The 15,856-nt window shown below is 48.5% G+C and overlaps 1 protein-coding gene across 1 annotated transcript in view; it reads right to left on the bottom strand.

Moving 5' to 3' along the window:
- SLC6A20 (solute carrier family 6 member 20) overlaps nt 1-15,856 on the bottom strand; it is a 42,105-nt gene that overhangs the window by 2,287 nt on the left and 23,962 nt on the right. The window contains exons 7-8 of the mRNA XM_062199939.1: nt 7,384-7,546; nt 1,192-1,396 (exon numbers count right to left, since the gene is read on the bottom strand). Coding sequence (XP_062055923.1) covers nt 1,192-1,396; nt 7,384-7,546 — 368 coding nt within the window. The remainder of the gene's footprint in view (nt 1-1,191; nt 1,397-7,383; nt 7,547-15,856) is intronic.

Raw genomic sequence — 15,856 nt, 5'->3', positions numbered from 1 at the left:
TGGAACCAGAGCTGGTAGTGGCAGAGAAGTCTCGTCACAGGGACGGGGCCAGCCACTGCAGCCTGGGTGGATGGAGCTGATGGCTGGAGGGAGCCTGGAAGTGGTCTGACTGGCAACAGCAGTTCCTTTGCAGACAACCCCAGTGCACACAGGATGGATACAGAGACCGGGCTCCATCCCTGCCAGTGATTGTCAGGCAGCAGAGGGAGACAGCTCCTAACACATCGAACTCACCTAGACAGTCTGAGTGAACACAGGAGACAGTAAGCACCACGTGGTTTCACTTAGGTAATGGTCTAGAATAGTACAGAAAACCCTAACTGGTAGAAGTCAGCATAGGGGTGGCTTCTGGGGATCTACTGCTCAGGAAGAGATGTAGAGGAGCTCTCTGGGGTATGGGACATATTTTTTTTGACAGGCAGAGTGGAGAGAGACAGACAGAGAGAAAGGTCTTCCTTTTTGCCGTTGGTTCACCCTCCAATGGCCGCTGCGGCCAGCGCATCTCACTGATCCGAAGGCAGGAGCCAGGTGCTTCTCCTGGTCTCCCATGCGGGTGCAGGGCCCAAGCACTTGGGCCATCCTCCACTGCCTTCCCGGGCCACAGCAGAGAGCTGGCCTGGAAGAGGGGCAACCGGGACAGAATCCGGTGCCCTGACCAGGACTAGAACCTGGTGTGCCGGCGCCGCAAGGCGGAGGATTAGCCTATTGAGCCACGACGCCGGCCGGGACATACTCTTGATGAATCCAGATGTAAAACTCCTTGCATTACAGGGCTGGTGCGGTGCAGCGGGTTAAGCCACCATCAGCAGCACGCATCCCAGAGACACTGGTTCAAGTCCAGGCTGCTCTACTTCTGATCCAGTTCTCTGCTAATGAGCCTGGGAAAGCAGCAGATGGCCCAAGTACTTGGGCCCCTGCACCCCCATGGGTGACCCAGATGAAGCTCCTGGCTTTGACCTGCTGTGGCCATTTGGGGAGTGAACCAATGGATGGAAGATCTCTCTCAACGGAGAATCAGATGCATGGGGTGAGTCATGGGGCCAGGTCCCCTAGCGGGGAGGAGCCTATGGCGGTTTCACTGGTGAGGTCACTGCAGCCCTCTGGAGCCACCCTGCCAAGCACCTGATCCTGGAGAAAACTCCTGCACCATTCCCGCCCCACAATCAGCCCTCCCAGACCCCGCCTCCTGACCTGAGATGGCCTCCCTGGGCAGGAGGCTGGAGATGAACTTGCTGTCGGTGAGAGGGGTGATGATGGCCATCGTGTTCCCCAGCATGCTCCCCACGCCCAGCAACAGCATCATCAAGAAGTAGAGCACTGACCACAGCTGCGACACCTCCATGTTCTTGATGGCCTCCGTGTAGACGATGAAAGCCAGGCCTGTGCCCTGGACGGCCTGCGCACAGGGGGAAGACACCGGTTCCATGGCCAGGGATCGATGGTGCACAGTCGCCTCACCCACAGCCTGGGCTATGCATCCTGGGGGACCTCGGGCCAGGCTATGAGATGCCACATTCTCTGGCTGGGTCCACCCTCTGCAGGCCAGGCCCCCCCCCCCCCCCAAGCTCAGAACTAAACAGGAAAGGCAGCCGTCAGGAGCTCATGGAGCAAACTCGGCAGGAACTTGAGTCCGCCTGGAACCAAGTTCCCCTCTCCTGCTCCAGTGTACACAAATTCTGGGTTAAATACAATTCTTTTTAAGAGTTGGGACTGGTACTGTGGTGTAGCGTTTAAGAGCTGCCTCCTGCAGTACCAGCATCCCATATAGGTGCCAGTTTTAGTCCCAGCTGCTCCAGTTCCAGTTTGGCTCTCTGCTGTGGCCTGGGAAAGCAGTAGAAGATGGTCCAAATCCTTGGGCCCCTGCATCCATGTGGAAGATCTCAAAGAAGCTCCTGGCTTCAGATCAGGCCACCTCCAGCCATTGCAGCCATTTAGGGAGTGAACCGGTGGACAGAAGACCTCTATCTGCCTCTGCCTTTCAAATAAAATAAATATTTTTTAAAAAAATAAAGCTTGGAAATTTTCTGCTTCCAGTGTCCTGGCTGACTGGGTGTTCTGACATCTGGGAGCCTGGAAACCGAGGAGGGATAGAGGGGCTACAGTAGCAGTAGCCAGCCTGGGCGACAGACCCCTGTGTGGGCAGCACTGTGGTAGAAACACTGAACTGTGCAAACCCAGCCTGAGAGCCGGATTCCCTGTGGGTTGGGGAGGCTCCTGCCTGCCAGCAGCAGAACCAGCCAAAGAAAATCCTGTCTGGGGAAAGCTCCTCAATTTTGGCCCACAGAAAGCTAAGATTAAGATTAGGCAATGAATTTATAAACCCCAAGACAGGTCATCGCAAGGGCGGAGGCAGCAGCAATAATGACTCGGGGACCAGCGTGGCGCAGTGGGTTACGCCTCCACCACCCAGGAGATCGACATCCATGTGAGCATCACTTCCAATCCGGCTCCCTGCAAGTGCTCCTGGGAAAGCAGCAGCAGCTATTCCAAGTGCTTGGGCCCCTACACCCATCTGGGAAGACACAGATAAAGTTGCAAAGGTAGAAACACGTAACAGGAAAGGATTGGGGAAGCTGGGAAATGACAGCACAAGGCAGGTGTTGTGGCACAGTGGTGAAACATGCCGGGATCCTGTGTCACACTAGAGGGCCTAGGATTGAGTCCTGCACACACTTCTGACCCAGACCCTGCCTGTGTGCACCCTGGGAGGCAGCAGATGGCTCCAGTACATGAATCCCCGACACCCACATCAGAGACCTAGATGGAATTCCTGACTCCTAGCTGCTGCCTGTCCCAGCCCCACATGTTGCAGACATTTGGAGAATGAACCTGCTGATAGAAGATTTTTTTTTTTTTTAAGATTTATTTCATCTATTTGAAAGGCAGAGTTTGAGACAGAGAGGTCTTTTATCTGCTGATTCACTCCCCAGATGGCTGCAATGGCCAGAGTTAGGCCAGGCTGAGCCAGGAGCTGCTTCCAGGTCTCCTACATGGGTGCAGGGGCCCAAGCACTTGGGCCATCTTCAGCTGCTTTTCCAGGCTCATTAGCACGGAGCAGGATTGGAAGTGGAGCAGCCAGAACTTGACCTGGCACCATATGGGATGCCAGCACTGCAGGCAGCAGATCGACTCACCATGCCATAGCACCGGCCCGGTCCTCCTCTTTTAAGTAATAATAATATACACATCTATACATAAAATACACTGTCATACAAAATAACAATAGTATTCAATCCACAGATTTAAAAAGATAGAACTCAGGGGCTGACACCATGACACGGCAGCTTCAGCCACTGCCTGCTACACTGGCATCCCATATGGGTACCGATTCAAATCCAGGCTGCTCTACTTCTGATCGCACGCCCTGCTGATGTGCTTGGGAAAGCAGACGATGGCTCAGGTGCTTGGGTCCCTGCATCCACATGGAGACCCGGATGCAGCTCCTGGCTCTGGTTGTGGCCATCTGGGGAGTGAACCAGCAGATGGGAGATCTCTGTCTCTCCCTCCCTCTGTAACTCTTTAAATTAATAATTTTTTTTAAAAAGGACTGGATAACAATATGTAAAAGAGGAGGGAGGCGATGAATGCCTTCTACAGGTGCCGTGTGGGAGGGCCGTCAGGAGGCTGACTTCAGACTTTGGAAAATTAAATGTTCTGTACCTGAATTCTAAGTATCAGAGAATAACGGGGTGAGGAGAGACGAAGAGAAGGAGAGAGCAAAGAAAATACAGTGGGAGTGGGGAGTCTTAAGAATCCAAACCCCCTCATTCTAGGACACAGCCCAGCCCAGCGGTCAGTGAGGAAATCGCCCAGGAGCCACAACTGCCAAGGAAGCTGAGCCGAGAACACGGGAGAGGCAGGGAGAAAACGGCCCTCCTGGCTCAGCTGAGCGGGATCGCGACGAAGCCAGAGCCGTGGGGACAGGGGCTCCCATGCCTGCCCCGGGAGGGATGGTCAGGCTAACAGCAAGTGGCAGCAGGGAACTGGGGCTAGCCAATCAGACGCCAGCATCGCCACCTCCCCCACAAGGTGATCTAGAATACAGCCACCCATCAAACAGTGAAAAGGCCAAATAACCAGAGCCAACCAGATCCAAGAGGTCTCCCTCATTCCTATTTTTTTTTTTTAAAGATGGATTTTATTTATTTGGGAGGCAGAGTTATAGGGGCAGAGTAGGAGTAGAGAGAGAGAGATCTTCCATCTACTAGTTCATTCCTCAAATGGCTGCAACAGCTGGGGCTGGGCCAGCCGAAGCCAGGAACATGGAACTCCATCTGGGTCTCCCACATGGGTGGCAGAGACCCACACACTTGGGCCATCTTCTACTGCGTTCCCAGGTTTGTTGGCAGGGAGCTGGAGTGGAAGTAGAGCAGCTGGGACTTGAACCAGTGCCCATAAGGATGCTGGCGTCACACAACTGATCCTTATCCCTAAGCTGAAGTATTCTCTAAGAACACACTCGAGAAGACAGCTACAGAATTTATATTTATGTGAAATATAAAAAGGTAGGAATACACCCACAATCACTGCCACTTCCCAGTGGTAGGAAACAGGGCCAGCGCTGCGGCTCACTTGGCTAATCCTCCGCCTAGCGGCGCCGGCACACCAGGTTCTAGTCCCAGTTGGGGCACCGGATTCTGTCCCGGTTGCCCCTCTTCCAGTCCAGCTCTCTGCTGTGGCCTGGGAAGGCAGTGGAGGATGGCCCAAGTGCTTGGGCCCTGCACCCGCATGGGAGACCAGGAGGAGGCACCTGGCTCCTGGCTTCGGATCAGCGAGATGCGCCGTCCGCAGCGGCCATTGGAGGGTGAACCAACGGCAAAAGGAAGACCTTTCTCTCTGTCTCTCTCACAGTGTCTAACTCTGCCTGTCAAAAAAAAAAAAAAAAAAAAAAAAGAAAGAAAAGAAAAGAAAACTTAGTGAATACAATTTTCAAAAATGAATGAGAAACCCAAAAAGCAAAAATGCAAAATGTTAGCTGCAGGCAATATGGTAGTTTACATAGAAAAGGGAAGCAAATTTGCAGATAAGAATTCAGAGAATTCACCACAGCTGCTAGATACAAGATCAACATGCAAAAATCCAGGGCCGGTGCCTTGGCTCAACAGGCTAATCCTCTGCCTTGCGGCGCCGGCACACCGGGTTCTAGTCCCGGTCGTTCTAGTCCCGGTCGGGGCACCGGATTCTGTCCTGGTTGCCCCTCTTCCAGTCCAGCTCTCTGCTGTGGCCAGGGAGTGCAGTGGAGGATGGCCCAAGTCCTTGGGCCCTGCACCCACATGGGAGACCAGGAGAAGCACCTGGCTCCTGGCTTCGGATCAGCGCGGTGCGCCGGCCGCAGCGGCCATTGGAGGGTGAACCAACGACAAAAAGGAAGACCTTTCTCTCTCTCTCTCTCTCTCACTGTCCACTCTGCCTGTAAAACAAACAAACAAACAAAAAAAAAACATGCAAAAATCCTTAGCTTGCTTTTCCCACAAAAATACACAATGATTCAAAGAGAAGGGACAAAGACACCCATCTCAAGAATAATAAAATAAGCCTAATCAAAGATTTGTCAAGATTTTCATCTGAAAAACAAATTCAAGATCATAAAAAATCTGAGTGAATGCATGCTCCTGAAAAAAAGTTACAATTCAAAGATACTAATTCTCCCCAAATTATTACATAAAATCAACGCAGCTCTAATTAAAATCCCCTAAGGCATTTCTTTTTTCCTCTACAAAACTCATTAAGCTGTTCCAAAATTAATGTGAAAAAGATAGATCTCAGTATAGTGGAGATAATTCTGTATAAATACAAGAAGTGTTATTAAGTAGCAACAGTTTGGAAAACAAAATACCAAGAGAGTATTAGTAAAGGAATAAATAAGTCATGGTATGTTGTGTGATGGGATAAAATGACACATAAATGAGAAATTACAATATATAGTGAGAAAAGTATTTTCCAGGTCACTTATATCCAATTAAAAATGGCCATGGCCGGCGCCGCGGCTCAGTAGGCTAATCCTCCACCTTGCGGCGCCTACACACCAGGTTCTAGTCCCGGTCGGGGCACCGATCCTGTCCCGGTTGCCCCTCTTCCAGGCCAGCTCTCTGCTGTGGCCAGGGAGTGCAGTGGAGGATGGCCCAAGTCCTTGGGCCCTGTACCCCATGGGAGACCAGGAGAAGCACCTGGCTCCTGCCATCGGATCAGCGGGGTGCGCCGGCCGCAGCGCGCCTACCACGGCGGCCACTGGAGGGTGAACCAATGGCAAAGGAAGACCTTTCTCTCTGTCTCCCTCTACTGTCCACTCTGCCTGTAAAAAAAAAAATGGCCAACAAAAAATGTCATTCAAAAACATGAACATGGGTAATTATTGAAGAAAAAGCTCTCACCCCTGGGGAGCAGGAAAACCCAGGGCTGGCCGTGAAGAGGACTTTTACTGAAATTCTTTTAGATTAAAAAATCGCAAGGGCTGGTGCTGTGGCCCAGTAGGTTAATCCTCTGCCTGCAATATAAGCATACCATATGGGTACCAGTTCAAATCCCAGCTGCTCCTTTTCAGATCCAGCTCTCTGCTAATGGCCTGGGAAGGCAGTAGAAGATGGCCCAAGTGCTTGGGCCCTTGTACCTACCTGGGAGATCCGGAAGTAGCTCCTGGCTCCTGAATTCAGATCGGCCCCACTCTGGTTGTTCCTGCCATTTGGGGACTAAACCAACAGACTCAAGACTCTCTCTCTCTCTCTCTGTCCCTCTCTGTGTCTCTAATTCTGCCTCTCAAAAATTTTTTTTTTAATCTGAACACAAAATGACAAATGTTTATAACTGTCCACTCGGAGTGGTGCATCTGTGGGTGTTTGTCATACGCTCTGTTCTATGGGGCTGGCAGTGTAGCACGGTGGGTGACATTGCCGCCTGCAGTGCCAGCAACCCCTCTCGGAGTGCTCATTCCAGGCCTGGCTCCTCTCCTGTGGATCCGAGATCTGCTTGCTGAGGCCCCTGGAGAGGCAGCAGCAGGCGGCCCAGGTGCTAACCTCCTATGCGATTTTTTCTGGGGACAGAGATATGCAGTCGGAGCTCTGGCTCCTGGCTTCAGCCTGGCCCATACCTGGCCGTTACGGACATCTGGGCAGTGAACCGATGGATGGAGGATACCTCTCTTTTCCATCTCTGTTGCTTCCTGTCACTCTGCCTTTCAAATAACTAAATTATTTTCTTAAAAACAAATTTCTCAATAAGAGAAAAGGGCGGAAGAAGGGACACGGGCCCCACAGGCACCTGACCGGGAAGAGGGCCGTCAGGGCTGTCCTCTGAGCGCCCTGGGACCGCCTGGCACCTCCCCCGCCGCCCGCCGGCCCCACACAGGCTCCCGGTGCACGGAGGCGAGCCCAGAAGCCAGCTCCTCACCGTGTTCAGCTCCGACTCCAGGCTGCAGTTGAGGATCTGCGGGGCTATGGCGCTGTACTCACTGGGGTAGGTGGACGCCAGGTAGCCCTTCACCTGCTCCAGGTTGTCAGCGGTCACGGAGCCATCCTCTAGGTCGAAGGAGTTGATCAGCAGCAGAATCACCCTGCAGGGTAGAGCGTGACACTGACCAGGGCCGCCCCCAGAGCCCCTTCCTGCGGGGAGACCCAATGACCGCGACCCTTGTAAAAGGGCGGGGGGATTCTTGGACGTTTAGGAGGGGGGTGGTGATGGCAGCAGGAGCTACAGCCACGCGGCCCAGCTCTTGGAGCCTCCGGATCAGCACAGTCCCCTACAATTGCTGTGACAATGTGTACAACTGTGTACAACTGCTTCTACCTCAATGTCTGTCTGGTGCCCAGGGCCTCGTTGAGGACTGAGCACTTGAATGGCCGTGCCACTGAGGGGCTGAGTTAAATTACTTATTCAAATTAACACGTATTAGCACACCTGTCGGGCTGGCACTTGGGCTGCAGCCGTGGGCGGTGCATTCCTTAAGCTCCAGGCCTCAGCTGGAGGCGCCTTGGGAACTCAAGTCCGGGGAATGCCCCGTGGTGCTCCCTGCTTCCAACACTGAACTGGGGGCAGTGGTGCCCTCCTCCTCCACTCCAAGTGCAGAGCGGCTCCCTGCGTGCTGTGGACAGACCTCCCAGTGGGGCTGCAGGGGGCGCTGTGGAGTGCACTGGCACTGTGCGCTGGCTCTAGCAGGCAATCAGCTGGCTCCCTTTGGCACAGTGAAAGGCTGGGAGTCTGCACACACCAGGTGGCCCCAATATGCCCATCCCCTGGCTGACAGCCCCCATAGGAGCTTCACTAACTCCACAGCAATGGCTGAGCTCCCTGGCCCCACCCAGCACATGTCCTAGAGCTCTCCACCTAATCCAGCCACACTCTGCTCGCCGGGACTTGGAACTAGGCTCCCTGTGCTGTGCCTAAGGCACAGTATGATGCCACAGCTTGCCTGGACTGCCAGCCAAGTTTTGGCACTCTGCCCAGGCCCATCCTCTCGAAGTGACAGAAACTAGAGATCCCGAGATGCACGAAAATCCACATCAGAATGCAAGAAGTGAGCAGACAAGGCAAGGACTTCCCCCAAAAGAGCTCAAGAATGCACTGATGTTGGACTGTGAAGAAAGGGCGATGGGCAGAATGCCAGAATCAGAATTCAAAAGGGGGCCGGCGCTCTGATGCAGTGGGTTAAAGCCCTGGCCTGAAGCGCCGGCATCCCATATGGGCGCCAGTTCTAGTCCCGGCAGCTCCTCTTCCAATCCAGCTCTGTGCTGTGGCCCAGGAGGGCAGTGGAGGATGGCCCAGGTCCTTGGGCCCTGCACCCGCATGGGAGACCAGGAGGAAGCTCCTGGCTCCTGGCTTCAGATCAGCACAGCTCCGGCCATTGCAGCCAATTGGGGGAGTGAACCGACGGATGGAGGACCTCTCTCTCAGCCTCTCCTCTGTGTAACTCTGACTTTCAAATAAATATAATAAATCTTTAAAAAAAAATTCAAAAGCATGACTGTAAGGTTACTCAGAGATGTGACAGTGCAGAGAAACAGTTCAGTGTAGTTAAGGAATCAGTACACGACAAGGATGAAAAATTCAGCTAAGGCAGAGATGAAAAACCAAATGGAAATAAAATTAAGTACCCAGTAAGTTAACTATAAAATCCAGTGAAAAGCCATAACAACAGACAAGTTGAGGAAGAAGAAAAAAACATCTGATGGGGATGATTGGTCTTTTGAAATGCAACAGTCATACAAAAAGAAAGGAAAAACAGTAACAGTGTTCGGGGATCTCTGGGCTACCCCTGGATGCTGCAGGATGTAAGTCTTCGGAATTCCTGAAGGAACAGAAGAAAAGATTGGTCTGCAAAACCTATGAAATAACAGAAAATTCTCCCAATTTGGACGAAGACATGGATATCCAACTACAGGAAGCTCAGAGAACCCCAAATAGCAATGATCAGGAAAGATCCTCACATCACAGTCAAAATGTAAAAGTAAAACATACAGAGAAGACCCTAAAACTTGCAATACAGAAATTCCAAGTCACTTTTAAAGCAACTTCCCATCAGACTGGTGATAGATTTTTCCAAAGAAACCCTACAGGCCAGGAGGGAACAGAGAGATACAATCCAAGTTCAAAAGAAAAAAAACTGCCAACCAGAATATTTTACCATGAATCAAAATGAAATAAAGACTTGCCAAGACAAGCAAAAATGGAAAGAATTCATCACTCCCTAGTCAGCCTTATAAACAATACTCAAAGACATACTATACAAACAGAAATAGGCAATCAGCATCACCAAAGAATATGAAGGTAGAAAATCAGAAAAAAAGATTTTAAAAGAAATAAGAATCTTTATGGAAAAACGGTAGGACCAAGTAATTACTTATCAATAATAATCTTGAACATAGATGGACCAAATTCCCCAATTAAAAAATACAGACTGGCTGAAAGGATTGACAAGAAAAAAATTATGTGCTGCCTACAAGAAACACACTTTCTCTATAAAGATACACACAGACTGCAAGTGAAAAAATGGAAGAAGATACTCCAAGCAAGTGGAAATCAAAAGCGAGGAGTAGCTAAACTCTCATCAGACAAAATAGATTTTAAAATAAAAACCATTAAGAGAAACAAAGAAGATCACTACATAATGACCAATATTTTGAATGGATAAATTCAAGAAGATGTGACTACTGTAAATGTATATGCAACTAAAGCTAGGACTCCCGGTTTGATAAAGCAATGTTTGATTTATTTTTAGAAAGTCCGAGTTACACAGAGAGACAGAGAGAGACAGAGAGAGAGAGAGAGAGAGAGAGGTATCTTCCATCTGCTGGCTCACTGCCCAAATGGCCACAACATCCAGGGCTGTGCCAGGCCAAAGCCAGGCTTTATCTGGGTCTCCCATATGGATACAGGGGCCCAAGCACTTAGGCCATCTTCTGCTGCTTTCCCAGGTGCTTTAGCAGGAAGCTGGATGGAAAGTGGAGCAGTTCTAGTCCTGGTGTCCATATAGGATGACAGCTTCACCAGCCATGCCACAATGCCGCCCTATAAATCAAATGCTAATGGAAGTAAAGGGAGACAAGCTCAAATAGAGCAGCACTGGGGGACTTGAAACCCTGCTCTCCTCAGTGGTCAGATCACCCAGATGAAAGATCAACAAAGAAACAACAGAGTTAAGCTACTCTACAGTCGGCATGGGCAATGCTACAGAACATTTCCGTCCCACAGCTGTATAACACACATTCTTTTCATCAGCACATGGAACAATCTGTGGGACAGATCACATTCTAGGCTATAAAACAAGTCTCAATAAAATCATACATGTTTCTTTTCAGACCACAGTGGAGTGAAACTGGAAATAAGAAAAAGAAATTCTAGAAATTATGCAAATTCATAGAGACTGAACAGCATTCTCTTGAACAGAAGTCAGAAAAAAAAAAAAAAAACCCTAGGGAGAAAAAAGAAAATTCCTTGAGATCAGTGGAAATAAAAGCATAACAAATCAAAACTCATGGGATGCAGCCAAAGCAGTGGAAAGAGCCAAGTTTAGGTTCCAAGATGGAGGAGTAGAGAGGGAGTTTACTGCTCTAGCCCAGGAGAAGGTAGTGTAAAAAGTGGATAGAGTGTAGTCTCAGAGAAGAGGTAGGGAGACAACGGCAGAGGAAACTCTACTGAAATTAGAGGGACATGGTGGACCCACATGGAGGGCGTGGGCACCCACGGCTCGGGACTCCCGCAGCTGAGAACTATGCACCAGTGTTGGAAAGTGAGGGGAGACCAGACCCCAGTAGTCCAAGCTGTAGGAAGAGCCTAGAGAGAAACCGGCTTGGAGCCCCGTGGGGGATAGTGTACCAGCCAAACTAGAGGAGGAAAAAAAGTACTGGATGGACACATTTCTCTCTCCCAATCACTTCACAATGGTGTCCTGTAACAAGCCAATGGATCAGGTGCCATTTTGGACGTGCATAACAGCTTCACCAGCCAGCTCATGTCTGTGACCATAACAGAAACCAGCCAAGTGGACTCTTGAATCTGGTGGGGAGAACTAACAGGTGGCTAAGAGCTTTTGACTATGTGAGGCTTCTGAACCAGGACTGTGAAAAAAACTGAGGGTGAAGGGAGGACTCACGGTGTGGCTGGGATTTTTTTTTTTAATTTATTTATTTGACAGAGTTACAGACAGTGAGAAAGACAAAGAAAAAAGATCTTCCATCCGATGGTTCATCCCTCAAATAGCCTCAATGGCCGGAGCCATGTTAATCCGAAGCCAGGAGCCAGGTGCCTCTTCCTGGTCTCCCACACAGGTGCAGGGGCCCAAGCACCTGGGCCATCCTCCACTGCCTTCCTGGGCCACAGCAGAGAGCTGGACTGGAAGAGGAGCAACTGGGACTAGAACCCAGTGCCCAAATGGGATGCTGGCACCACAGGCAGAGGATTAACCAAGTGCGCCACAGTGCCAGCCTGTGGCTAGGATTTTGAGCAGTCTCAGTGGGAGACTCCACAAGTTTGGGGGTTCCTGGTTACCTAGTGCAAGACATTGCTGGGGAAACTGAACTTACACTGAGGACTGCACAGATCCTTTGTGTGGCCCTTGGGACAGAGCAGATAAAAAAAAAAATTTTTTTTTTTTGACAGGCAGAGTAGACAGTGAGGGAGAGAAACAGAGAGAAAGGTCTTCCTTTGCCATTGGTTCACCCTTCAATGGCCACTGCGGCCGGGGCACCACGCTGATCCGAAGCCAGGAGCCAGGTGCTTCTCCTGGTCTCCTATGCGGGTGCAGGGCCCAAGCACTTGGGCCATCCTCCACTGCCTTCCCGGGCCACAGCAGAGAGCTGGCCTGGAAGAGGGGCAACCGGGACAGAATCCGGTGCCCCGACCGGGACTAGAACCCAGTATGCTGGCGCCACAGGTGGAGGATTAGCCTATTGAGCCACGGTGCCGGCCCAAGAGAGCAGATAAATATTATACCCACTGGGGCTAGTGCTCAGGCACTGGCCTGCATTGAAGAAAGTAGCTCAGTTGAGCATAATAAATTTCCCTTCTGATTAAAAAAAAGAGAGAGAGAGAAGATTTACCATGAAAAACCTGTGTGTGTCACATTAGGCATGCCTTTAACCCTGGAGAACTGAACAGGGCTCTCTGGCCACACCCACTATAAGCCTCTAGATATTCACTGAAATCAGATAGTACATTATCTACAGAGTCATAGTACAAAGATAAAAGTACATAAAAAGATAGAAGCTGCCAAAAAAAAAAAAAAAAGCGGCAGAAGAAACCAACGAGTATCTCCACAAATACCATACAACAAACCACCAATTCAAGACACAGGAATAAAGAAGACAACATGACATCCCTAAAAGAAAACAACACTTCAATACTAGATTGTGAAGACGACAAGACAGAAGAAATGCGAGAAATGGAATTAAAAAAAATTTTTTTGACAGGCAGAGTTAGTGAGAGAGAGAGAGACAGAGAGAGAGATCTTCCTTTTCTGTTGGTTCACCCCTCAAATGGCTGCTATGGCTGGCGCGCTGCACCGATCTGAAGCCAGGAGCTTCCTCCTGCTCTCCCATGCAGGTGCAGGGCCCAAGCACGTGGACCATCCTCCACTGCCCTCCCGGGCCACAGCAGAGAGCTGGACTGGAAGAGGAGACAGAATCCGGCACCCCAATCGAGACTAGAACCTGGGTGCCTGTGCCGCAGGCAGAGGATTAGTCAAGTGAGCCGTGGCAGCAGCCAAGAATTCAAAAAATTAATCACAGGATTACATAGAAGTATTAGAAGCAAATGCACAAACCACAGAAATCTGTTCAGGACATGAAAATTCTCCCATGAAATAGAGATATTGAAGACAAATCAACATGAAATGAAGAATTCAAAAGAACAAATAAAAGTGCAGTGGAGTGCCTCAACTACAGAATCAGTGAAGAACAAAGAATATCGGACTTAAAAGACAAAGCAAAGGAAATTACACAGTCAAGCCAAAGACAACAAGAGGAACTTAGAAACTTAAAAAAACACTGTTGGGAATCCACAGGACACTATAAAAAGACCCAATATGTGGGTTTTAGAAGTTCCTGAAGGCATGAAAACAGAGAAAGGATTAGAGGGCCTTTTTAGTGAAATAACACAAAACCTTCCTAATTTGGAGAAAGAAAGGGACATCCAAGTACAAGAAGCACACAGAACTCTTAATAGACATGACCAGAAAAGATCCTTGCCACGACACATTGTAATCAAACTCATCACAGTGAAACATAAAGAGAAGATTCTAAAATGTGCACTAGAGAAACGCCAGATTACTCTCAGAGGATCTCCAGTTAGACTCACAGTGGACTTCTCATCAGAAACCCTACAGCCTAGGGGAGGATGGTGAGATATATTCCAAGTCTTAAGAGAAAAAAAAACTGTCATCTCAGAATATTATACCTTGCAAAGTTCTCATTTATGAATGAAGGTGAAATAAAGGCCTTCCATAACACAGAAATTGAAATAATTGTCGCCACATGTCCAGCCTTGCAGAAGATGCTTGAAGATGTGTTGCACAGAGAAAACAGAGAAACATGGTCATCACTATGAAAGAAGGTAAAGGAAGAAAAGATCTCAGTTCAAAGGAAATCCAAAGTAAAAAATAGGAAGATTTTTGGGAAAATGTTAGGGCAAAGTCATTACTTATCAGTAGTCACCTTGAATGTAAATGGCCTGAACTCCTCAGTTAAAAGACAGACTGGCTGAAGAAATTAAAAAACAAAGTCTATTTGCTGACTACAAGAAACACATCTCACCAACAAAGATGCACACAGACTGAAAGTGAAAAGATGGAGAAAGATACTTCATGCCAACAGAAACCAAAAAAGAGCTGGTGCAGCCATGTTAAAATCAGACACAACAGACTTTAACAATAAAACTGTTCAAAAGACAAAGAGGGGCACTATATAATGATTAAGGGATCAATCCAACAGCAAGATAACAATTATAAACATATATGCGCCTAATGACAGGGCACCTGGCTACTTAAAAGAAATGTTAAGGGACTTAAAGGGAGATTTAGATTCCAATACAGTAGTATTGGAGGACTTCAATACTCCTCTTTCACTTATGGACTGATCAACCAGACAGAAAATCAGCAAGGAAACAGCAGAGTTAATCAACACTACAGACCAAATGGATGTAACAGATATCTACAAAACTTTTCATCCTACAATTGCAGAATACACATTCTTCTCAGCAGTGCATGGAACTTTCTCTAGGATTGACCACAGACTAGGTCATAAAGACTCAGCAAATTAAAAAAAATAAATCGAAACCATACCATGCGTCTTCTTGGACCACAATGGAGTGAAACTGGAAATTAGTAACTCAGGAATCTCTAGAGTATATGCAAACACACGGAGACTCAACAATATGCTCCTGAATGAACTGTAAGTCATAGAAGAAATCAAAAGAGAAATCACAGAATTTCTGGAAACACATGAAAACAATACAACATATAAAAACTTATGGGATACAGCAAAAGCAATGTTAAGAGGAAAGTTTATAGCAACAGATGCCTACATCAAGAAACTGGAAAAGCACCAAAAAAAAGAGCTATCAATGCATCTCAAGGATCTAGAGAAACAGCAGCAAACCAAACCCAAAAGTAGTAGGAGAAAAGGAGTAATCGGGCTGGCGCTGTGGCATAGTGGGTTAAAGCCCTGGCCTGAAGCGCCGGCATCCCATATGGATGCCAATTCGAGACCCGGCTGCTCCACTTCCAATCCAACTCTCTGGTATGGTCTGGGAAAGCAGTAGAAGATGACCCAAGTCCTTGGGCCCTTGCACCCACATAGGAGACTCGGAAGAAGCTCCTGGCTCCTGGCTTTGGATTAGCGCAGCTCCAGCCGTTGCAGCCAATTGGGGAGTGAACCATCGGGTGGAAGACCTCTTTGTCTGTCTGCCTCTCTTCTCTCTGTGTAACTCTGACTTTCAAATAAATAAATAAATCTTAACAAAAAAATAAAAAAAGGAGTAATCAAAATTAGGGAAGAAATCAACAAAATTGAATCCAGAGAAACAGTACCAACAATCAGCCAAATGTTGAGCTGGTTGTTTTTGGAAAAAAAAAAAATGACACACCACTGGCCCAACTAACCAAAAAAAAGGAGAAAGAGGACCCAAATCAATAAACATAGAGATGAAAAAGGAAATGTAACAACAGACACCACAGAAATAAAAAGAATCATCAGAAATTACTACAAAGAGCTGTATGCCAAAAAACTGGGAAACCCAGAAGAAATGGGTAAATTGCTGGACACGTACAACCTACCCAATTGAGCCATGAAGACATAGAAAACCTAAACAGACACATAACCAAGACAGAAATTTAATCAGTAATAAAGACCCTCCCAACAAAGAAAAGCCCAGG

Source organism: Lepus europaeus, chromosome 9 (assembly GCF_033115175.1).
Source record: "Lepus europaeus isolate LE1 chromosome 9, mLepTim1.pri, whole genome shotgun sequence".
Classification (NCBI taxonomy): domain Eukaryota; kingdom Metazoa; phylum Chordata; class Mammalia; order Lagomorpha; family Leporidae; genus Lepus; species Lepus europaeus.
This window is presented reverse-complemented; position numbering and strand designations above follow the sequence as displayed.